Consider the following 26,048-nt stretch of genomic DNA (forward strand, 5'->3'; position numbering starts at 1 on the left):
ATCCCCTGACCCATTGCTCCAGGCCTCATACCCCATCAGAACTGTGCTCTACAGAATGGAAATCAGTAGCTCATATCATCTCAGATATAAGGGTCCAGGATGGAATATGTTGCCGTTATTTTTATCTCTGGTGTCACCAACACTGGAGCCAGGTGATGAACTGACCCTTCATTTGACAAACACCCTGATTATCCTTGCACGAAGGTGTCTACTTTTCACGCTATACACAATTGGGTTCCTCGGGGTGGAACCAACAAGTAGATGTAGCCCAGGAGAATCTGAAGCAAGGGAGAAGGGCCCATCCAGAATCTATGTATCAGAGACAAGCCGAACTCTGGTATATAGAAGAGCAGGACAACGCAGAGGTAGGAGACGCAGGTGTTCAGGGCCCTGAGGCACTCTGTATAGGACGTGATGCTCAGCACTGTTTTGAGGATCATCACATAAGAGAGGAAGATGAGCAGTGAGTCCAACCACATTGTAAAGAATGCAACAGATAAGCCATAGATGCTGTTCACTGTGATGTCCAAACAAGCCTTTTTCATGACCTCCTGGTGCAGGCAGTAAGAATGGGAGAGGACATTGAAATGACAGTATTGGAACCGTTTCAGGAGAATGGGGAGTGGGAATATTATGGCCACCACTCTTAGCACACACCCCAGTCCCATCTTGGATATTCTCGGCAGGGTTAAGATGGAATCATATCTCAATGGGTTACAGATCGCAATGAATCGGTCAAAGGCCATCAACAAGATCACGGAGGATTCAGTGCACTGAAGTGAGTGGATGAAGAACAACTGGGCAAAACAGGCATCCAAGCTGATCTCCCTAACATTAAACAAGAATGTGCTCAGTATCGTTGGTATGGTGGCTATTGATAAGCCAAGGTCTGTGACGGCCAACATGGAAAGGAAAATGTACATGGGCTCATGGAGGCTTGGATCTGTTTTTATAATGAACAGAATGACTGAATTTCCTACTATCAAAATAAGATACATTAAGCAGAAGGGAATAGAGATCCAGAGATAGACGTCTTCCTGGCCAGGTATCCCAGTGAGAAGAAACACTGCAAATTTGAATTTGGTGTCATTGACAGCTGACATAATGTACTGGGCAGGTCCAAGGAGATTTGAACTTTCCTTTCTGAAAGGAAAAAGAACAGGAGACTCGATGATCATTAGTAAGGCATTATTCTGCTCTCAATGCAAGTCTATAGACTCCCAGGAGCTCAAGGAAGATCAGCACAAATATAGTCTTGGATTTACACCACTGATAGGAAGACAGGCATTGCCAGGTTGGATCAGACCTGTAGGTCATCTAGTCCAGTAACCAATGGCCAGTTCCAAATGCTTCAGAGGAAGGTGGAAACAGCCCTGCAAGAGGCAGCTATGGGAAAACCTGCTCCAAAGGAAAGTTTCCCCCTGACACACACTAGTTTGAGATATTTTGTGGTTTTAATCAGGAAGTTTTATTGCCCCTCCAATTTTTTTTTTAAATAGTCCTCACTACTGTAGCTGGATTTCCTGGTTATGCAGATAAGTATCCAGAGGAAGTATCAAAGAGGAATCCTGCTAAGTTCTTTGCCCCATTGACATCTTTAGTCTGGGAGTGACACAGTCCACTTGAGCACTGTATGATTGTATAATTGTGACCTTACCATAGACACCTTTCTGGCCCTCCACTTCTGAGTGGGGCCTATTGTATCATGACATGTGGGTAAATACATGGCAAATGCATGGGAAATATGGTCATTGTATTTATCTGTCCTGCATTGAAGCTATATATAAACGTATTTCATTGCCTCATTATATATATATATATATATATATATATATATATATATATATATATATATATATATATTTAAATTTAATTTTCTCCACTCCTGAGAGTCCAAGTTATGCCACTGACTCTTTCCAGCACATGGGATAAATTCTTAGTGATAGGTGCTTAATTCAATAACAGTGACTTTAACTATGTCACTCCACATTTACTTGGTAAATTCTATCCAAACCGGGCTCTATTAACTTTCCCTTACAAAATGCTCCAGATGATATTCTGACCTGCAAGCTGAGATGCTTGGCTTGGACATTGTTGACTGATTCCAGAGATTTCAATCATCCTACAGGCTTCTGTTTATTCTCACATGACCTGCATCCTCTCCCCATGCAAGGGTCTCTAGATATTTTGGAAGTTACAAGCTGACATGGACAGTAACTTCAGCTCGGCAGGGCAGGGATTCATCCCACACATTCATTGATTCATAGATTCATAGATACTTAAGTCAGAAAGGACCATTATGATCATCTAGTCCGACCTCCTGCACAACACAGGCCACAGAATCTCACCCACCCACTCCTGCGATAAACCTCTCACCTATGTCTGAGCTATTGAAGTCCTCAAATTGTGGTTTAAAGACTTCAAGGAGCAGAGAATCCTCCAGCAAGTGACCCGTGCCCCATGCTACAGAGAAAGGCAAAAAGCCTCCAGGGCCTCTTCCAATCTGCCCTGGAGGAAAATTCCTTCCCAACCCCAAATATAGTGATCAGCTAAACCCTGAGCATATGGGCAAGATTCACAAGCCAGATACCCAGGAAATAATTTACATAGGTGAATAGTGCAAACAGTGGGTTTCAACTAATATCCAGTTGAGTGGGCAAGTTACCTCAGCCATGTGCATGTGACAGCTGATGGGCATAAATTATTTAAAAGGATTATAACACTCTCCTTTCCTGAACACCAGCTCTCCTCTTTGCTGAAATACAGACCAACAGTTTTGTTCTTTCATGACTTTTTGGAAAGTCTTGCCCAGGTACTGCATTTTTTGTGTGCTTGGCTCTGAATATAAATGTTTGAAACAACTTCTTATGAGTTTACCAGGAGACAGTATCATACAGCTTTTCACTGACAAAAGAGTTAATACCAAAACCAATTGCAAACAGTATTTGGAGTATTTGGCATAACATTTACACATCTGTACTCTAGCACACAGATGTCAACCCATTCTTTCCTCTCTGATCTTCTTTCAGAGGTGTCATAGATATAAAGGGAAGGGTAAACCCCTTTAAAATCCCTCCTGGCCAGAGGAAAAATCCTTTCACCTGTAAAGGGTTAAGAAGCTAAAGGTAACCTCGCTGGCACCTGACCAAAATGACCAATGAGGAGACAAGATACTTTCAAAAGCTGGAAAGAGGGAGAACATCAAAGGGGTCTGTGTCTGTCTGGGTGAGGTTTTTGCCAGGGACAGAACAGGAATGGAGTCTTAGAAGTTAGTAAGTAATCTAGCTAGATATGCGTTAGATTATGATTTCTTTAAATGGCTGAGAAAATAAGTTGTGCTGAATAGAATGAATATTCCTGTCTGTGTGTCTTTTTGTAACTTAAGGTTTTGCCTAGAGGGATTCTCTGTATTTTGAATCTAATCACCCTGTAAGGTATTTACCATCCTGATCTTACAGAGATGATCCTTTTCTTTTTACTGTTTCTTCTATTAAAATGTGTCTTTTCAAGAACTGAATGCTTTTTTCATTCTTCTAAGGTCCAAGGGCTTGGGTCTGTGGTCACCTATGCAAATTGGTGAGGATTTTTACCAAACCTTTCCCAGGAAGTGGGGTGCAAGGGTTGGGAGGATTTTGGGGGGAAAGACATTTCCAAACCACGTTTTCCCAGTAAGCTCAGATAAACGTTTGGTGGTGGCAGTGGAAGTCCAAGGGCAAAGGGTAAAATAGTTTGTACCTTGGGGAAGTTTTAACCTAAGCTGGTAAAAGTAAGCTTAGGAGGTTTTCATGCAGGTCCCCACATTTGTACCCTAGAGTTCAAAGTGGGGAAGGAACCTTGACAAGAGGTGATTTCTCGGGTTAGAGTGCGACTTAAAATGTAATATCTCTCATCTGGATTTCTTCAGAACCTGAAAATTTTGCAGCGTCTCACCCCTCATTCAGTCACTTGTGAGCAAACAGAAGTCTAGTAGCTCCCCTGTCCCTGGGTTAATCACTGACTGGGTCTCCTCAGGTTCTGTTCTGTCATTCTGTAGCCTGTACTCAGAGTGGTAACAGGCATTGGCATCAGTAAGAAAATATTAATTCCCTGAGCTCCCACACTCTCATACATAGTAATCCCAGCAACTATTATTTAGCCGCAATGCGGGTTTGCAGGAAATGATTTTCAATGTCAAATGTATGAGTGTTCTTGACAATTTGAGGACTTCAATAGCACAGATATAGGTGTGAGGTCTTTTTTAGGAGTGGTGGGTGAAATTCTGTGGCCTGCATTGTGCAGGAGGTCAGACTAGATGATCATAATGGTCCCTTCTGGCCTAAATATCTATGAATCTATGAATCTATGAAATGGAACTTCATTTCCCACAGGCAAGTAGCCTATTGCTCTCTCTTTCTCCGTCTGTCTTTGTCCTGTATTTGTAAAATCTGTAGCACCCAGGAAAGGCATTGGCACAGATGTGGAGCTGAGCTGCCATAATGAATGCAATATGTTAAACCCAGTTGTTGGGATGTTTGCTGAAGAGCTATATAGGTTAACTATTGGGATGTTGATGTTATGGCTGTACTGGGTGAAACCAGTGTGGCTCTTCTTAGTTTAATAGCAGGCTGCTGGAAAACATGAAGGAAGGGAAGCAAGAGCTCAAGAAAAGCCACCACTCAGTAACCACCCAAGGGAGGTTGAGAGACCACAACGGAGCTACAAGCTGGGAAGAGCCTATTCCCAGGCTCCAGCCACATTACACAGCTTGTTTTGCCAGTGCTGGGAGTCTGTCCAGAGGTTGGGCAGCTGTTGCTGAGGAGCTCTTCAGGTTGACAGGCACATCTTACTATATGTTCCATTCTGTGCATCTGATGAAGTGAGCTGTAGCCCACAAAATCCTAGGCTCTAATAAATTTGTTAGTCTCTAAGGTGCCACAAGTCCTCCTGTTCTTTTTGCGGATAGGCTAACATGGCTGCTACTCTGAAACCTATCTGACCTGTTACCACAGAGCAACACAGCTCTGAATTTCTGTGTTCACAATCGAGCCAGAGAATAAACCCTTTGAAAATGCATTTGTTGATTACATTTCCAGAAGCAAATAAACCTGAGGTGATTTGGGAACTAGTCACTGAGATTCTGGGCGGGGGGTGTGTGTCTCATGTCACTCAGACCCTGGCAGGATTGGGTCCAGAGCACATGGTACCTCTAGAAAAGGGACACTAGAGAAATCCTGACTTGAGGCATCAGGGTTTTAACACTGCGAGCTTGCTTTGAAACTTAGATTTCTCTGTAGCTTGAAGAGCTCACTATGGAGCATGATCAGATGTAGGGGAGGGGTTCCCAAGCTACCTAGCGCTGCCTACCCTCCAGCCCTGTCACTGAGTCACCACGACAGCCCAGCTGAGTCCTCTGCTGCTGTACAGAACATCTGCAAATGGAAACAGCTTGCAGCCTTTCCTCTTCACTTCACATTTTAAAGATAGTGAAACCTGCCAACATACCCAGTTCCTGCTAGGCGTGGAGCTGCTGACACCAGAGGTCTTCACCTGAAAGGACAAGGAGCTATCTGAGAGGTTACATGGTCAGCAGGCAGTATCTGTTTAGACAGGGAGGCAGGTGTCTTTATGAAGCATGCATGCAAATTTCTTTGGGATCCACTTGGCCATCAGGGAACATCAGCTGCTTGGCTTTGTGTGCATCAGCTTTAACCCCATCATGGCCAATGACAAACTACAGGAGTCCAGACCACAGGGGACGCGTGGTGATGATACCTCATTGGACTGCAGCGCCAGCCCTGCTGCAGGATGTATTCCTGGAATCCGGGCTTGCCATCACTGTTCGTATGGTTCCAGTTAGTCACAGGGCTACCTTAAGAGTGGTAAGCCAAGTGGTAAGCATGATGCCCTCACAGCTGTGATCTTGCTGAAATAAAATATAATAGTAATAATAATAATAATTAATTAATAATAACGTAGGACCAAATTTCTCCCCGGCAACCCCCTTTCCTGCATTACAAATCCAGGGTGGAGGCAAGAGAAGGGAGATTCCACAAGGCTTCCTTCATGGAAATTTCCCTCTGATTGTTCCACGACGTGAGATCCCTTCCCTTCTCTCTAAGGAATGAAAAGGGGGACCCAGGATCACTGAATCCCCAAAGTTAAGCATAGATCTCAGTGATCCACTGGTAGCTAGGCCTCCCACTCACAATCTCTAGGCCTCCACAACTGCTCTAGGACCCTCTCCAGCTCCCTGCTACCACAGGCTCAACAGAGATGTGCTACCAGGGCCTGTCACAGTAGCCACTGCCCGCAGGACCTTCTGAAGGGATGTTGTAGAGGGTGGAGAAGGCTGCACAGAGATGGGAGGGCTGGTTAGAGTAGCGGATGGGGTCAATATCCCAGCCCTAGACTGGTCAGGAAGTTTTGACCTTTCCATACCCAGACTGCAGCCAGACACTCCATCAGTGCAACCTTCATTTACTATATGAGGAAGAGACAGATGAAAAGCCTCCAACTTCTCTTGGGGATCCCGGCAGTTGTAGCTGGGCAGCATCCTGGCAGCTGAGCTTACAGAGAAAAAATGATCCATTTTCAGTGAAAACTCACCTCAAAAAATGTGTGAAAAGGAAACATTTTTGTTTGGGTCATAATTTTTCATGCAGGGAAATATCTCTGTTATCCCAGCTCTAGCTCAAATCATGAGGGTCTGTCCCACGTGCTACAGGACCATGCCCCTAGGTGCCAGCACTCACCCTGCATCAGTCTCCCATACTCAGCAGACCCTAGACTAGGGTGAACAGGAGACCCCCAGTTGCTTTCCCAATCTCCCCCGACCCCATGCGCGAGGGGCCACTCAGATCTCAGATCAAGTGTCGTATCAAGTTTTGCCTTCCCTGAATATTCTTCCGCAACCCACTTCCACACATTTTTGACAGAAGTGGGCATTTGTCCTGTTTGCTCTTGCCGACTAATTAAGTCAGCAAGAGCAATTGGGACAAATGCCTCCTTTGGGGGGTGGGGAGTCAGGGCAGCTGGCACAGGGCTTAAAAAATGGACTGTATCAGCCAAAACACGACGTGTGGTCACCCTACCACAGACGTCTACTACGGTGGTTACACCAGCTTTATAACAGAGGGAGCCCCTGGAAAAGGCTTGTCTGCAGCAGCCCATCCATTAGCGCAACAATTTAAGAACACAAGAATGATCATACTGATGATTCAGACCAATGGTCCATTTAGGTCCATCTAACCCAGTGTCCCGTCTTCTGACAGTGGCCAGTGCAGATACTTCGAGTGATCCCATCCTCTGCCATCTGCTCCCATATACTGGCAATCAGAGGTTTTCAGACACTCAGAGCATGGTGCTGCATCCATGATCATCTTGAATTACAGCTATTTATGGACCTATCCTCTATGAACTTACCTAGTTCTTTTTTGGACCCAGTTGTACTTTAGGCCTTAACAACATCCCCTGGCAATGGGTTCCACAGGCTGACTCTGCATTGTGTGAATAAATACTTTATTTTGTTTGTTTTAAACCTGCAGCTCATTAACTTCATGGGTGACCCCCTGATTGTGTTGTGTTATGTGTGTTTATGTTGTGTTATGTGAAGGGATAAATAACACTTCCTTATTCACTTTCTCCACACCACTCATGATTTTATAGACCTCTGTCATAGCCCCCTGTGTCAGAGTGTGACATTATTGACGTGAACTGTTACTGTATAGATAATTGTCGCAACAAAGGTCTGAAAGTTGCACCAAATTTTGTACAAAGGAGATCAAGTAAGGTGTCTATGAAAAGGTTGTAATTTGCTGATTATGATTATGCTGTCTGTATGTGTGTATCATTTTTGTATTTAAGTTATGAATATTGGCTATGTACTTGTATCTCAATGTGTTTGATTCTAAGTAGCATCAGTGAAGCATTTGGTCAGCTTCTTGAGATAGGAGAAACACTTAACTGACAATGGACCTTGGAAGATTCCAATCTACATCTGACGAGCCTTCTTGGGAACATTCAAGGTAGCATGTGAGCAAAGGCTGCCGCCTACAAACTGAGCCATGCATGGACATGTGACTTGTTCATGTGACTCCAAACTCCATCTTGCTGCTGTTATTTTCCACAGTCAGAACAAAGGGGTCCTTCCACATGGCAGAGGATATAAAATGCCCTAGAAACCCTCCATTTTGTCTTCAATCCTGCTTCTTACCTCTGGAGGAACTTTGCTACAAACTGAAGCTCTGAACAAAGGACTGAATGATCCATCCCAGCTGTGGATGTTCTCCAGAGACTTGATCTGTGCCTGCAGTTTATTCCATCACTGCTACAAGCCTGAACCCAGAACTTTGCCATCACTGCATGTATTTGACTCCATTTAATCAATTTTAGCTCTCATCTATGTTTCTTTATTTTTATGAATAAACCTTTAGATTTTTAGATTCTAAAGGACTGGCAACAGCATGATTTGTGGGTAAGATCAGACTTGTGTATTGACCTGGGTCTGGGGCTTTGTCCTTTGGGATCGGGAGAACCTTTTTCTTTTACTGGGGTATTGGCTTTCATAACTATTCATCCCCATAAGGAGTGGCACTGGTGGTGATACTGGGAAACTGGAGTATCTAAGGGAATTTCTTGTATGACTTCTGGTTAGCCAGTGGGGTAAAACTGAAGTCCTCTCTGTCTGGCAGGTTTGGTGTGCCTTGGAAGTAGAGAAACCCCAGCCTTGGGCTATAACTGCCCTGCTCTAAACAATTTGTCCTGCATTCATACTCTCAGCAGTGTCCCACCAGAGGCAGCTTTGTTACATAGGACACTGTAGGGAAAGTTGCAATCAGCTCCTACCACTCCAGTCCTAATCAGGGGAAATACGTTGGGGCTGGGCAACTAGTGAGGACTGACCTGGAAACTGGCAACACCTGCCAGCCTTGTTAACAGGGTCTAAAAGCTTGGGAGGAAGTGAGTCTGTGGGGGTAAAGACCAGGAGGGGAGAGTAAGCTCAGAAGGAGCTAGGAACCTATTATTCTGTTTCCACTAAAGCCAGATCTAAAAATCGTTTGTAAATAGTGGGAGTTTGGGGGTGGGAACAAGATACATGAATAAAGAGCACAGGTATAGCACCAGATTGCAGTGGTCCTGAGTCATTGGGAAGCGGGGCAAGGAGGCTGAACCAGTGGGGCATGGTGAGCATCCTGTTATACCCCCTTTAGTCAGCTCTTTGCCAAGCTAAAAAGTCTGGGAATTTTCAATCTCTCTTCATATGGAAGCTATTCCATAGCCCTGAACAGTTTTGTCACCCTTCTCTGTACTTTTTCCTGTTCTAATATCTCTTATATGAGATGGGGTGACCAGAACTGCACACACAGTATTCAAGGTGTGCGCATACCATGGATTTATATACAGGCAAGCTATTTTCTGTCTTATTATCTATCTCTTTCCTAATGTTTCTAACATTCTGTTAGCTTTTTTTGACTGCTGCAGCACACTGAATGGATGTTTTCAGAGAGCTATCCACAATGCCTTCAAGATCTCATACTTTGCATTGAGTACTTTTGTCTTGTCTGGTTTCAGAGTAACAGCCGTGTTAGTCTGTATTCGCAAAAAAAAAAGGAGTACATCCGATGAAATGAGCTGTAGCTCACGAAAGCTTATGCTCAAATAAATTGGTTAGTCTCTAAGGTGCCACAAGTACTCCTTTTCTTTTTGTCTTGTCTGCAAATTTTGCCACCTCACTAATTACCCTTTTTTTTCCAGATCAGTTATCAATATGATAAACAGTACAGACTCCAGGAAGACACCATTCTTTACCTCTCTCTCTTCTGAAAACTCATCCTTTATTGCTATCTTTTGTTTCCTCTCTTTTAACCAGTTACTGATCCATGAGAGGACCTTCCTCCTTCTCCCATGACTGCTTACTTCTCTTAAGAGGCTTTGGTGAGGGACCTTCTTTAAGACTTTCTGAAAGTCCTAGTACACTACGTCCACTGGATCACTCTTGTCCACATGTTTGTTGACCCACTCAAGATAATTGTAATAGATGGGTGAGGCATGATTTCCCTTTGAAAAACTGTGATGATTCTTCCCCAATAAAATGTGTTCATCTATGTAACTGATAATTCTGTTCTTTACTATATTTTCAACCATTTTGTATGGTACTGAATTTAGCTAATAGGCTTCAAAATCAGCATCACATCTACCAGTCATCTGGTACACAGGCTGATGTAAGTGATAGGTAACTTACCACAGTTAGTTATTCTGTAATTTGATATTTGAATTGCTTCAGAACACTTGGGTGCATCCCATCTGGGCCTCATGAGTTATTACTAGGTCTGTCAAGCAATTAAAAATGAATTGTGATTAATCACACAATTAAAACATTAACTGAGATTAATCTCATGATTAATCATGCTGTTAAAAATAATAGAATACCATTTATTTAAATATTTTTGGATGTTTTCTACATTTTCAAATAGTGATTTCTGTTATAACAAAGAATAAAAAGTATACAGTGCTCCCTATATTTTTGATTACAAATATTTGCACTGTAAAAAAAAAAAGAAAAGGTATTTTCAATTACTGTAGTGCAATCTATTTATCATAAAAGTTGAACTTACTAATGTAAAATTATGTACAAAATAACTGCATTCAATAATAAAACAATATTAAACTTTAGAGCCGAAAAGTCCACTCAGTCCTACTTCAGCCAATCGTTAAGACAAACAAGTATGCTTACAATTTGCAGGAATTTGCTGCTGGCTTCTTGTTTACATCACCTGAAAATAAGAACAGGTGTTCACATGGCACTGTTGTAGCCCTGTGATATTTACTTGCCAGATACGATAAAATTCACATGTCCCTTCATGCTGCGAGCATCATTCCAGAGGACATGAGTCCATGCTGATGACGGGTTCTGCTCGATAAAGATCCAAAGAAGAGCAGACTGATGCATGTTCATCATCTGAGTCAGATGCCACCAGCAGAAGGTTGATTTCTTTTTTTTGGTGGCTTGGGTTCTGTAGTTTCCACATTGGAATGTTGCTCTTTTAAGAGTTCTGAAAGCATGTTCCACACCTCATCCCTCTCAGATTTTGGAAGGCACTTCAGATTCTTAAAATGTGGGTTGAGTGCTGTAGCTATCCTTAGAAATCTCACATTGGTATCATCTTTGCGCTTTGTCAAATCTGCTATGAAAGTGTTCTTAAAACAAACATGTGCTGGATCATTACCCAAGACTGCTATAACATGAAATATATGGCAGGATGTGGGTAAAACAGAATAGGAGACATAGAATTCTCCCCCAAGGAGTTCAGTCACAAATTTAATTAATGCTTTTTTTTTTGTTTAATGAGCATCATTGGCATGGAAGCATGTCCTCTGGAATGGTGGCTGAAGCATGAAGGGGCATATTAATGTTTAGCATACCTGCCATGTAAATACCCTGCAATGACGGCTACAACAGTGGCATGGGAACACTTGTTCTCACTTTCAGGTGACATTGTAAATAAGAAGCAGACAGCAGTATCTCCCGTAAATGTAAACAAACTTGTTTGTTTTAGTGATTGGCTGAACAAGAAGTAGAACTGAGCGAAGTTGTAGGATCCAAAGTTTTAGATTACACCACAGTACTTGTGTGAAGTGAATTGAAAAACACTATTTTTATCATTTTTACTGTGCAAATATTTGTAATAAAAAAGAATAATATAAAGTGAGCACTGTACACTTGGTTTTCTGTGTTACAATAGAAATCAATATATCTGAAAATGTAGAAAAAAATCCAAAATATTTAATACATTTCTATTGGAATTCTATTGTTTAACAGTGTGATTAATCACAATTAATTTTTTAAATTGTGATTAATATTTGTATTAATCATGTAAGTTAGCTGTGATTGATCAACAGTGCTACTTGTTACTGTTTATTTTGTCTATTTGTTCCAAAAACACCTCTCCTGGGGACAGTTCCTCAGATTTGTCACCTAAAAAGATTGGTTCAGGTGCAGGAATCTCTCTCACATCCCCTGCAGTGAAGACTGATGCAAAGAGTCCATTTATCCTCCCTGCAACAGCTTAATCTTCCTTGAGTGCACCTTTAACTCTTCAATCTTCCAAGGGCCCCACTCATTATTTGGCAGGCTGACCACTTCCGCTGTACTTCATAATATTTGCTCTTAGTTTTTGTGTCATTTTCTAATTGTTTTTCAGGTCTTTTGAACTAGTTACACAACCCACATTTAACAAGTATGAGCCACACCTCTAAAAAATCAGGGGATAGCTTTAAAAATAATGAGATTTAAAAATGTGGGGGTCATTTGCATGTGCCTTTGGTGTTTGAGCCTTTGAGGTACACCTGCTTCAGGTTTTCTAGGGTTTTTTTTCTGCAACTCACTTTTTTTTTCTTTTAAGAAAACCGAAAGCTGAGATTCCTGTGCAACGTCTTGATCCCAGAAGATGGGGCTTTAAGAAAGACAGGAAATAGTGCGAGACTCCCAGTAAAATCCCAGGAAGTGGCACTGTTGGCCATATCTCAAGCGGAGCACCCACAAACGAAGACACTAGGGGTTGGTTAGGGAACATTTCTGGTCACAGAGTTAATCTGTGGCAGATACGCTGGTTCCCTCTGCACTAGGCTACAGAGACCCCGGCTGTAAGTAACAGGGTTACGCCACGGGCAGCCGGACATAACGGTGACTGTCTCGCAGATTCACTGGTTTCTGAGCAACAGTTCAGAGAGTCTCCTCCTCATGTTCAGGCATGAGACATGCACTCACCCAGGAAGCAAGCAAGCTAGCTCTCTACTGGAACCAAACAACCCTCTCCCCCAGATCTAGCTGTCCCCAAACTTGGAGATGTTGGAAATTTGGATGAAGGGTGTGAGGTCAGTCTCCAGTGCTAAAGCAGATCTCATTGCTCAGGGTGAGGGTGGTGTCAGGATCAGACCAAGGGGCAATGCAGCAGGGCTCTATTCAGCCAGGCTACACTCTCAAAATCCTTCACTCTCTGATGTCCTGATTCCCCCTCTTACTGCCGAGCTGCAGGAGGAGTCCAGAACTCTCTCATTAAATGTGCTTTCTAATAACAGGCCTCATCAGCAAGGGGTGTTGAGGAATTCAGGTTCTCCGTCCACTGCCCAAAACTATCCTTATGAGCTGTACAGAGCTGAAATCTCTCTAAGGCACTTAGCTGTGGCCCCAATTATTGTAGCATCCGAGAACCTCACAATGTATAACATAGTTTTTTAGTACAATACCCTGTGCAGTAGGGTAGTACTACTAAAACCTCTTGGCAGATCTCAAGGCTAGAAGAGACCATTGTGATCACCTAGTCTGACCAGCTGCATAGCACAGGCCAGAGACCTGCCCTGAAATAGTTCCTACAATGTTACCATATGTCATAAATATAAAGGGAAGGGTAACCACCTCTCTGTATACAGTGCTATAAAATCCCTCATGGCCAGAGGCAACTTTCTGTTACCTGTGAAGGGTTAAGAAGCTCAGCTAACCTGGCTGGCACCTGACCCAAAGGACCAATAAGGGGATGAGATACTTTCAAATCTTGGGGGAAGGAAGGCTTTTGTTTTGTGCTCTTTGTTTACGTGTTGGGTTTCTCTTGGGACTGAGAGAGGCCAGACAGAAATCCATCTTCTCCAACACATCCTAATCCAAGTCTCTAATACTGCAAACAGTATAGGTAAGCCAGGTAAGGCGGATTAGTTTATCTTTTGTTTTGTGTGAATTTCCCCTGTGTTAAGAGGGAGGTTTATACCTTGTTGTTTTTTTTTTTGTTGTTTTTTTGTAACTTTAAGGTTTTGCCCAGGGGGATCATCTGTGTTTTGAATCTGATTACCCTGTAAAGTGTTTTCCATCCTGATTTTACAGAGGTGATTCTTTTACCTTTTTTTTTAAATAAAATTCTTCTGTTAAAAACCTGATTGATTTTTCATCGTTCTTAAGATCCAAGGGTTTGGGTCTGTGTTCACCTGTACCAATTGGCGAGGATTCTTATCAAGCCTTCCCCAGGAAAGGGGGTGTCAGGCTTGGGGGGGTAATTGGGGGGAAGACGTCTCCAAGTGGTCTCTTTTCCTGTTCTTTGTTTAAAACACTTGGTGGTAGCAGTATACTGTTCAAGGACAAGGCAAAGTTTGTACCTTGGGGAAGTTTTTAACCTAAGCTGGTAAGAATAAGCTTAGGGGGTCTTTCATGCAGGTCCCCACATCTGTACCCTAGAGTTCTGAGTGGGGAAGGAACCCTGACACAATAGTTTTCAGAACTCCCAACAGGGGCAATTTAACAATTTTACTCCAGGTGGAGTTAGGAATAAATCAATAGGAACTCAGCAGTTCAGTCAGATCAAGGATTAAATGCAAGTAGGTGTGCTCTTGTCTAACACTTCAGTTGACTAGATTTAAGCACACAAACATAAGCAATGTCAAGGTTCCTCCCCCACTCTGAACTCTAGGGTACAGATGTGGGGACCTGCATGAAAAACCTCCTAAGCTTATCTTTACCAGCTTAGGTCAAAACTTCCCCAAGGTACAAAATATTCCACCCGTTGTCCTTGGATCGGCCGCTACCACCACCAAACTAATACTGGTTACTGGGGAAGAGCTGTTTGGATGCGTCTTTCCCCCCAAAATACTTCCCAAAACCTTGCACCCCACTTCCTGGACAAGGTTTGTTAAAAAGCCTCACCAATTTGCCTAGGTGACTACAGACCCAGACCCTTGGATCTTAAGAACAATGAACAATCCTCCCAACACTTGCGCCCCCCCTTTCTTGGGAAATGTTGGATAAAAAGCCTCACCAATTTGTATAGGTGACCACAGACCCAAACCCTTGGATCTGAGAACAATGAAAAAAGCATTCAGTTTTTTACAAGAAGACTTTTAATAAAAAATAGAATTAAATAGAAATAAAGAAATCCCCCCTGTAAAATCAGGATGGTGGATACCTTACAGGGTAATTAGATTGAAAACATAGAGAACCCCTCTAGGCAAAACCTTAAGTTACAAAAAAGATACACAGACAGAAATAGTTATTCTATTCAGCACAATTCTTTTCTCAGCCATTTAAAGAAATCATAATCTAACACATACCTAGCTAGATTACTTACTAAAAGTTCTAAGACTCCATTCCTGGTCTATCCCCGGCCAAGACAGAATATAGACAGACACACAGGCCCTTTGTTTCTCTCCCTCCTCCCAGCTTTCGAAAGTATCTTGTCTCCTCATTGGTCATCTTGGTCAGGTGCCAGCGAGGTTACCTTTAGCTTCTTAACCCTTTACAGGTGAGAGGAGCTTTCCCCTTGCCAGGAGGGATTTCAAAGGGGTTTACCCTTCCCTTTATATTTATGACAGCCATATGTTTAGAACATCCCAAATATTTACCAATATTCTGAGACAGTATTGCGTAATCTATGATGGGGCAGTGCTGGCCAAACACCTCCCTGCCAAGGAGTAAACATGTCAGGAAAAACATCTCCCTCAGGATAGCTTCAGAGGACTGCTCCAAAGTACACTATAGTAGCTAATCTTTTATAACTAACTTCTGCAAATGCATATGTCACAATGACCTCTACTGGAGCATCATTTTTCTAACTTTCAATAAAACTTTAATATCCAAGGCATTCAAGGTTTTCTAGCCACCAAGGTTTTCAGTCTCATTTGTTTAATTTCCTGTCCACTCCTCCCATTCTGATTAGCAGAAACTGCTAGCTAGATATGACCTTGCTTCTGAAAACCTGTCTCCAAATTGACCCTTAGCTATGTAGTGTTCTATTTCATTAATTCATGGTGGCTGAATGCATATAATGTGGTTGCAATTGGCTTGATCATGTTCTGGGGTATACACACCCCTCAAATCCAAGGATACATTCCACTCCGTAAAGTCCACATATCTTTAATATTAAGGCCTTTATCTGTATATAACAAGTTTAGTGAGTTACTTCTGAAGGTCCTTCATTAGGCTTAAGGCTCTCAGCTAAGACCAAGCAAGAATCTTCTTGCTGCCACTCTACCGTTTCATCCCTGACCTTGCCTCGTTGAAGACCAGGCATCATATAATAATTTTGAGGAGTACCCATAATCTGTAAAACTGCTGGCTTTTCAACCAATCAATCTTCCTTTGAATCCAGTATATCAGTACTAGGAGCACAACAGCCAACACCACGTGAAACATTAGAATCACTATAATTTAATGTCAGGCCAAATTAAATCCCCAGTGATGTGAGGGACCATCTCAACAATGTCTCCCACCAATTTTGTTCTGAATCTCTGATACTGCTGGAAGAGGAGCTGATGACAGTAGAGGTCTTCAGCCAAAAGGAAAAGGAGTCATTGGAGAGGTTGCACATGCAGCAGGCTGTATCTGTTCAGATAGGGAGGCAACCGTATTTATGAAGCATGTTTACACATTCCCGGGGGGTCCACTTGGCCATCAGGGAAGCTCAGCTGCTTGGCTTAGTGTGCACCAGGTTTAACCCCTGTCACAGCCAATGGCAAACTGCAGAAGGCCAAATCACAGGGGACATGTGGTGATGCTGCCCAACTGGACTGCAGCCCAAGCCCTGCTGCAGGCTCTATTCCTGGAATCAGGTCTTGTTGTCACTGTTTGTATCATTCTGATTAGTCACATGGCTACCTCGGAGGCAGGTAAGTGGCAACGATGATTCTGTCACAAATGTGATCTCACTGTAATAAAATAATATAATAACAATAATAATAATGATATAGTACCAGTTTTTTTTTTCCCCAGCAGCCTCCTGTCCTGCATTATAAACCCAGGGTGCAGGCCAGGGTAGGGAGATTCTACCAAGCGCCCTACATGGAAATTTCCCTCGGATTGTTCCAGGAGGGGTGGTCCATTCCCTTCTCCCTGAGGCATAACACAGGGCCCCAGGATCCAGGGTGTCCCCAAAGGTATACACAGATCTCAGTGATCCACCTTGAGAGAGGCCCACACACTCACAATCTCTGTGCCTCCACAAATGCTCCTGAAAGCTCCCCAGCTCCCTGGTAGCATAGGTTCATCAGAGATGATCTACCAGGTTCTGTCACAATAGCCACCACTCACTGAATCTGCTTAAGGGGCATTGCACAGGGTTGAGGTGGTGCACAGAGAGTTGATGGGCACAATACCCAGACATAGACTGGTCGAAAGGTTTCATACCCAGAGTGCAGCCATAGACTCTGTCAGTGCAACCTTCATCTATGTTACGAGGGAGAGTCAAATGAAAAGCCACCAGTTTTTGTTGGGGATCCAGGCAGCTGCAGCTGGACAGCTCATGCACCTGAGCTTTCAGAGAAAAAATATCCATTTTCTATGACAACTCACCCCTAAAAAGTGAATTAAAAGGAAACATTTCAGTTTGGGTCAAAATTCTGTTTTCCAGCCCATCTCTAGCTCAGCCCAGGAGCCTCTGTCCTCATGCTGCAGGATCACATCCATCAGTGGAACAATTTAAGGACATAAGAACAGCCATATTGGGTCAGACCCCCCCGTCCCGGTCCATCTAACCCAGTGTCCTGTCTTCTGAGAGTGGCCTGAGCAGATACTGAAGAGGGAACTAACAGAACAAGGCAATTATTGAGTGATCAGCCCCTGTGGTCTGGTCCAAGCTTCTAGCACTCAGAGCCTTTGGGACACCCCAGATCATGGGGCTTCTCTTTCTAACTCTTATAGTGAGAAAAAAAGAATATACAAATGGTCATACTGGGTCAGGCCAATGGTCCATTTAGGCCAGTATCTTCCAGGAGTGTCTTCCAAGAGTGGCCAATGCTAGGTAACCCAGAGGGAACGAACAAAACAGGTAATAATCACCTGTCAGCCATTCCCAGATTATGGCAAACAGAGGCTAGGTACACCATCCCTGCCCACCCTGGCTCATAGCCATTGATAAACCTATCTTTCATGAATTTATCTAGTTCTTTTTTTTTAACTCTGTTAGAGTTTTGGCCTTTACAACATCCCTTGGCAAGGAGTTCCATAGGTTTACCCCCCCCCCAATGTATTTATAATGAAATCCAATCCCCACTCAGCCTGCATTGTGTGCATTGTGTTAGGCTAAATGAGCCTAGTTCTTTCATTCTCCTCCTAAGCCAGACTGTCCATTGCCCTAACAATCTGAGGAGCCCTTCTCCATAGCTGTTCCAATCTGAATTCATCATTCTTGAATGAGTGATGAGAATTTAACAGTTTTTTCAGTAAACGTCTCACCAGTACCTGATATAAGGATATTAAAAATTCCCTGTCTCACTGACACATTCTAGGATCTCATCTGCCTTGTTGACAGCCGCATCAGATCGGTGGCTCACAGTCATCCTGGGACTGACTAATATAACCAGGTATTTCTCCTCCTCAGTTGTTTCCAACTTACCCTTGGCTGTATAAACAGGGGTGTAGTGAGTAGAAGTAGGGAAGACTGAAAGGTGGCTTGATGATAGTGTACAAGCACTTTCAGAGGGATGAAATACCAAATACTAATGGGCTCCTTAATCCAGCAGGGTAATTTATAACAAGAAACAATGGCTGGAGACTGAAGACAGACAAATTAAATTTGGAAATGAGGCAGACATTTTTAGCAGTGAGGGTGACTAACCAGTCAAGCAAACCACTAAGGGAAGTGCTGGATTCTCCTGCTATCTCCAGACCAAGACTTGGTGCCCTCCTGGAAGATATGCTTTAGAGGAACACACGTCATGAATTAATAGAGCACACATCATTGAGCTCAATACGGGGATAAATTGGTGAAATTCTGCAGGTTGTGCTATTCGGGACTTCAGAATAGATCAGTTGTTCTCTAATTTATTTGATCATACTCCCTCTCTTCTTTGTGTCTATAAGATTTTATGCCTCCATTCCCCCAGCCACACAAATACATATACTGATTTACGTGGTGACATGGCTTCTTCTGACCTTAAATTCTCTGACTCTATGAATCATTGTTTTCAAGGTTCCTTCCCCACTCTGAACTCTTGGGTACACATGTGGGGACCTCCATGAAAGACCCCCTAAGCTTATTCTTACCAGCTTAGGTTAAAAACTTCCCCAAGGTACAAACTTTGCCTTGTCCTTGAACTTTATGCTGCTGCCACCAAGCGTGTTAAACAAAGAACAGGGAAAGAGCCCACTTGGAGACGTCTTCCCACAAAATATCCCCCCAAGCCCTATACCCCCTTTCCTGGGGAAGGCTTGATAATAATATCCTCACCAATTGGTACAGGTGAACACAGACCCAAACCCTTGGATCTTAAGAACAATGAAAAATCAATCAGGTTCTTAACAGAAGAATTTTATTTAAAGAAAAGATAAAAGAATCACCTCTGTAAAATCAGGATGGTAAATACTTTACAGGGTAATCAGGCCTTGGGATGCATCAGGCGAGGTATTTCCAGTAGAGATAAGGAGGTGTTAGTACCATTGTACAAGGCACTGGTGAGACCTCATCTGGAATACTGTGTGCAGTTCTGATTTCCCATGTTTAAGAAGGATGAATTCAAACTGGAACAGGTACAGAGAAGGGCAACTAGGATGATCTGAGGCATGGAAAACCTGTCTTATGAAAGGAGACTGAAGGAGCTTGGCTTATGTAGCCTAACCAAAAGAAGGTTGAGGGAAGATATGATTGCTTTCTATAAATATATCAGATGGATAAATACTGGAGAGGGAGAGGAATTATTTAAGCTCAGTACCAATGTGGACACAAGAAAAAATGGATAAAAACTGGCCATCGGGAAGTTTAGACTTGAAATTAGATGAAGGTTTCTAACCATCAGAGGAGTGAAGTTCTGGAATAGCCTTCCAAGGGAAGCAGTGGGGCAAAAGACCTATCTGGCTTCAAGATTAAACTCAATAAGTTTATGGAGGAGAAGGTAAGATGGGATAACAATGATTTTGGCAATTAATTGATCTTTAACTATTCATGGTAAATAGGCCCAATGGCCTGTGATGGGATGTTAGATGGGGTGGGATCTGAGTTACTACAGAGAATTCTTTCCTGGGTCTCTGGCTGGTGAATCTTGCCCACATGCTCAGAGTTCAGCTGTTCGCCATATTTGGGGTCGGGAAGGAATTTTCCTCCAGGGCAGATTGGCAGAGGCCCTGGGGGTTTTTCACCTTCCTCTGTAGCATGGGGCATGGGTCACTTGCTGGAGGATTCTCTGCTCCTTGAAGTCTTTAAACCATAATCTGAGGATTTCAATAGCTCAGACATAGGTGAGAGGTTTATTGCAGGAGTGGGTGGGTGAGATTCTGTGGCCTGCATTGTGCAGGAGGTCAGACTACATGATCATAATGGTCCCTTCTGACCTTAGTATAATCTATGAGTCTATGATTCAAAACATAGAGAATCCCTTTAAGGAAAACCTTAACTTACAAAAAGACAAAAAAACAAGAATTTACATTTCCTCCAGCACAGCTTATTTTACAAACCATTAAACAAACAAACAAACAAACAAAAATCTAATGCATTTTCTGGCTAGATTACTTACTGACTTTACAGGAGTTGTAAGGCTTGCATTCCTGATCTGTTCCTGGCAAAAGCATCACACAGACAGCCCAACCCCTTTGTCCCCCACCCCCTCCAGATTTGAAAGAATCTTGTCCCCTCATTGGCCATTTTGGGTCCCTACCGGGCCCGCCATAAATTTTCAGAACCCCGTTGTGGCCCTCAGGCAAAAAAGTTTGCCCACCCCTGCACTAAGGTCTTTGCAATGACTTACTCTCAGCCTGGAACACTTAAAACAAGAGCCCCCTTTGTGGAGTTTCATTTATTCAGTCTTCTGTAAAGCACAGACTCTCCTACCTTCCGGCCCCATCTCCCTCCTTTACTCATGAGCCCCCGCCCCAGCGACCTCCTTGCAGGGGGCTGCATTGGTTTAGGCTTGCTGTATTCCCTGCTTCTCCTTTTCCCCTGAGGCCCTGCCCTCTGCCTAATCTTTCCCCTAAGCCCCGCCCCCTGCTCTTCCTCTTCCCCTGAAGACCCACCCCTCTGATCAGACCTCAGCTTGATTTTGGTAAGAGCTGCCCAGGGAGCCACTGTGCAGAGCCCCGGACTCACCAGTTTCCCTGGTTTGAACATCCTGGGGGGTGAGGAGACAGGATGGGGGCTTCTTTCAGGCAGCTTTTATTATGGTCTACCTCTGGCTTGTAGCCTGGGCAGGGGATGGAGCCTTGGGTAATGAGGAGGAGCAGGGGATGGGATCTCAAGGAGGACAACAAGAGGCAGGTCATAGAGGGGATGGCGCTTTTGCCTACAGAGCTGTACCACATCCCAGTTTAGGGCTTTCCCCATTTGAACTTGTATATGGCCGTGAGGTTAAGGGGCCATAGCAGTTGGTGAAGCAGCAATGGGAGGGATTTACACCTTCTCCAGGAACTAACATTCTGGACTTTGTAACCAACCTACAAAACACCCTCCGAACCTCTTTAGCCCTTGCTAGAGAAAACTTACAGGATGCTCAAAAAGAGCAAAAAGCCTGGTATGATAAACATGCCAGAGAGCGTTCCTTCAAAGTAGGAGACCAGGTCATGGTCTTAAAGGCGCTCCAGGCCCATAAAATGGAAGCATCGTGGGAAGGGCCATTCATGGTCCAGGAGCGCCTGGGAGCTGTTAATTATCTCATAGCATTCCCCGCCTCCAACCGAAAGCCTAAGGTGTACCATATTAATTCTCTAAAGCCCTTTTATTCCAGAGAATTAAAGGTTTGTCAGTTTACAGCCCAGGGAGGAGACGACGCTGAGTGGCCTGAAGGTGTCTACTACGAAGGGAAATGTGGTGGTGGTGTGGAAGAGGTGAACCTCTCCATGACCCTTGGGCATATGCAGTGACAGCAGATCCAGGAGCTGTGCACTAGCTACACGCCGACGTTCTCAGCCACCCCAGGACTGACTGAACGGGCATACCACTCCATTGACACAGGTAATGCTCACCCAATTAGGGTCCAACCTTACCGGGTGTCTCCTCAAGCTAAAACTGCTATAGAACGGGAGATCCAAGATATGTTACAGATGGGTGTAATCCGCCCCTCTGAAAGTGCATGGGCATCTCCAGTGGTTCTAGTTCCCAAACCAGATGGGGAAATACGTTTTTGCGTGGACTACCGTAAGCTAAATGCTGTAACTCTCCCAGACAACTATCCAATGCCACGCACTGATGAACTATTAGAGAAACTGGGACGGGCCCAGTTCATCTCTACCTTGGACTTAACCAAGGGGTACTGGCAGGTACCGCTAGATGAATCTGCCAAGGAAAGGTCAGCCTTCATCACACATCTCGGGCTGTAGGAATTTAATGTACTCCCTTTCGGGCTGCAAAATGCACCCGCCACTTTCCAAAGACTTGTAGATGGTGTCCTAGCGGGATTAGGAGACTATGCAGTCGCCTACCTTGACGACGTGGCCATATTTTCGGATTCCTGGGCAGAACACCTGGAACATCTAAAAAAAGTCCTTGAGCGCATAAGGGAGGCAGGACTAACTGTTAAGGCTAAGAAGTGTCAAATAGGCCTAAACAGAGTGACTTACCTTGGACACCAGGTGGGTCAAGGAACTATCAGCCCCCTACAGGCCAAAGTGGATGCTATCCAAAAGTGGCCTGTCCCAAAGTCAAAGAAACAGGTTCAATCCTTCTTAGGCTTGGCTGGTTATTACAGACAATTTGTACCGCACTACAGCCAAATTGCTGCCCCACTGACAGACCTAACCAAAAATAAACAGCCCAATGCTGTTCAGTGGACCAAAAAGTGTCAGAAGGCCTTTAACAAGCTTAAAGCGACACTCATGTCTGACCCTGTACTAAGGGCCCCAGACTTTGACAAACCGTTCCTAGTAACCACAGATGCGTCCGAGAGTGGTGTGGGAGCAGTTTTAATGCAGAAAGGACCTGATCAAGAATTCCACCCTGTAGTGTTTCTCAGCAAAAAACTGTCTGAGAGGGAAAGCAACTGGTCAGTCACTGAAAAGGAATGTTACGCTATTGTCTACGCTCTGGAAAAGCTACGCCCATATGTTTGGGGACGGCGTTTCCACCTGCAAACCGAACATGCTGTACTGAAGTGGCTTCACACCATCAAGGAAACTAACAAAAAACTTCTTCGGTGGAGTTTAGCTCTCCAAGATTTTGATTTCGACATCCAACACATCTCAGGAGCTTCTAACAAAGTGGCTGATGCACTCTCCCGTGAAAGTTTCCCAGAATCAACTGGTTAAAATCGTCCTTGAGATGTGGAAAATATTGTTAGTCTTTATGTACTTGGTAGTATATTTAGAGATGCATGTGTCTTATTAACTCTGTTTTTCCTAGAGCTCCAGGAAGAAATCCCAGCCAGTGTTTCACCCTAGCTGAGATTTGGGGGGCGTGTCATAAATATAAAGGGAAGGGTAAACCCCTTTGAAATCCCTCCTGGCCAGGGGAAAGCTCCTCTCACCTCTAAAGGGTTAAGAAGCTAAAGATAACCTCGCTGGCACCTAACCAAAATGACCAATGAGGAGACAAGATACTTTCAAAAGCTGGGAGGAGGGAGAGAAACAAAGGGTCTGTGTCTGTCTGTATGCTGGGTCTTTGCTGGGGATAGACCAGGAATGGAGTCTTAGAACTTTTAGTAAGTAATCTAGCTAGGTATGTGTTAGATTATGATTTCTTTAAATGGCTGAGAAAAGAATTGTGCTGAATAGAATAACTATTTCTGTCTGTGTATCTTTTTTGTAACTTAAGGTTTTGCCTAGAGGGGTTCTCTATGTTTTTGAATCTAATTACCCTGTAAGATATCTACCATCCTGATTTTACAGGGGGGATTTCTTTATTTCTATTTACTTCTATTTTTTATTAAAAGTCTTCTTGTAAAAAACTGAATGCTTTTTCATTGTTCTCAGATCCAAGGGTTTGGGTCTGTGGTCACCTATGCAAATTGGTGAGGCTTTTTATCCAACATTTCCCAGGAAAGGGGGGGTGCAAGTGTTGGGAGGATTGTTCATTGTTCTTAAGATCCAAGGGTCTGGGTCTGTAGTCATCTAGGCAAATTGGTGAGGCTTTTTACCAAACCTTGTCCAGGAAGTGGGGTGCAAGGTTTTGGGAAGTATTCTGGGGGGAAGGACGCGTCCAAACAGCTCTTCCCCAGTAACCAGTATTAGTTTGGTGGTGGTAGCAGCCAGTCCAAGGACAACGGGTGGAATATTTTGTACCTTGGGGAAGTTTTGACCTAAGCTGGTAAAGATAAGCTTAGGAGGTTTTTCATGCAGGTCCCCACATCTGTACCCTAGAGTTCAGAGTGGGGGAGGAACCTTGACAGCACTATTTACCTCTTTCCATTCTCACCAGATGTTCTTACCCTTCTTTCCTATCTTTTAATAGGGGTGCCCGGCATTGCTTTCAGGATAATCTAAAAAGCCTTAATTTAATTTAACGACTAGCCCTTTGTTATTTTAATAACTGTGTGTGATGTTGCACCCCATAATGCTTAATAGAAATATGCTTATGAGTGTAAATATGATATAACTTGAAATATATTTTATATATATCTTGTCTCCTCATTGGTCATTTTGGTCAGGTGCCAGCAAGTTTACCTTTAGCTTCCTACCCCTTTACAGGTGAGAGGAGCTTTCCCCTGGCCAGGAGGGATTTCAAAGGGGTTTACCCTTCCCTTTATATTTATGACAAGTGCTGTCCCCCAGGGGTCTATACTGGAACCAGTGCTGTTCAACATACTGATCTTGAAAAAGGGATACACAGTGAGGTGGCAAAGCTAGCAGACGATATAAAATTAATTAAGATTGTTAAATCCAAAGCAGATTGCAAAGAGCTACAAAGGGATCTCACAAAACTGGGTTATGGGACAACACAATGGCAGATGAAATTCAGTGTTGATAAATGCAAAATAATGTACATGGCAAAATATAATCCCAACTACACAGAGAAAAAGATAGGGTCAAAATTAGAAAGAAAAGAAATGATCATTGTGAATAGTTTTCTGAAAACAACAGTGGCAATCAGAAAAGCAAACCAAATGTTGGGAATTATTAGGAAGGGGACAGATAATAAGACAGAAAATATTATATTGCCTCTATAAATCTATTGTACATCTGCATTGATTAGGCCTCAACTGGAGTATTGTGTCCGGTTCTGGGCACCACATTTCAGGAAAGATATGGACAAATTGAAGAGACCCCAGAGAAAAGCAACAAGGATGATTAGGGGTCTGGAAAACTTGACCTATGAGGGAAGATTGAAAGAACTGGGTTTATTTAGTCTGGAAAAGAGAAGCCTGAGAGGGGACATGATAACAGTTTTCAAATATCTACACAGTTGTTACAAGGAGGAGGGAGAAAAATTGTTCTCCTTAATCTCTGATGATAGGACAAGAAGCAATGGACTTAAAAGGCTGCAAGGGAAGTTAAGGTTGGACATTAGCAAAAACTTCCTAACTGTCAGGTTGGTTAGGCATTAGGATAAATTGCCTGGGGAGGTTGTGGAATCTCCATCATTGGAAATTTTTAAGAGCAGGTTAGACAAACACCTGCCAGGGATGTTATACATGGTACTGGTCCTGCTATGAGTGCAGGGGACTGGACTTGATAAGTCTCGAAGTCCCTTCCAGTTCTATGATTCTATGATCTATATCTTGAATACTGCATACAGATCTGGTCGCCCCATCTCAAAAAAGATAAATTGGAAGTGGCAAAGGTACAGATAAGCAAATAGAAATGATTAGGGGTATAGAATACCTTCTTTATGAGGAGAGATTAAAAAGATTGGGACTTTTCAGCTTGGAAAAGGGATGAATAAGGAGGGATATGATAGATGTTCTATAAAATCATGACAGGTGTGGAGAAATTGAATAAGGAAGCGTTATTTACTCCTTATCATAACACAAAAACTAGGGATCACCCAATGAAATTAATAGGCAGCAGATTTAAAACAAACAAAAGAAATAATTTCTTCATAGATTCCAATAAGAATTAGATAAGTTCATGGACAGTAGATCCATCAATTTTTATTAGCCAGGATGGGCAGAGATCCAGCACCATGTTCTGCATGTCCATAGCATCTGTTTTCCACAGCCTGGGAGTGGGGGACAGGGGT

The 26,048-nt window shown here is 43.3% G+C and overlaps 1 protein-coding gene across 1 annotated transcript; it reads right to left on the reverse strand.

Moving 5' to 3' along the window:
* Window positions 1-215: 215 nt before the first annotated feature.
* Window positions 216-1,103, reverse strand: LOC140896098 (olfactory receptor 51G2-like). The gene has a single exon (XM_073307266.1). The coding sequence runs from the start codon at window positions 1,101-1,103 to the stop codon at window positions 216-218; it is 888 nt and encodes a 295-aa protein (XP_073163367.1).
* Between the last annotated feature and the right edge of the window lie 24,945 nt (window positions 1,104-26,048).

The sequence above is a fragment of the Lepidochelys kempii genome, chromosome 1, assembly GCF_965140285.1.
Source record: "Lepidochelys kempii isolate rLepKem1 chromosome 1, rLepKem1.hap1, whole genome shotgun sequence".
In the NCBI taxonomy this organism is placed as follows: Eukaryota; Metazoa; Chordata; order Testudines; family Cheloniidae; genus Lepidochelys; species Lepidochelys kempii.

Excerpts from the sequence above, each read along its gene's own strand:
- LOC140896098 (XM_073307266.1), bottom strand. The coding sequence starts at position 1,103 with ATGTCAGCTGTCAATGACACCAAATTCAAATTTGCAGTGTTTCTTCTC.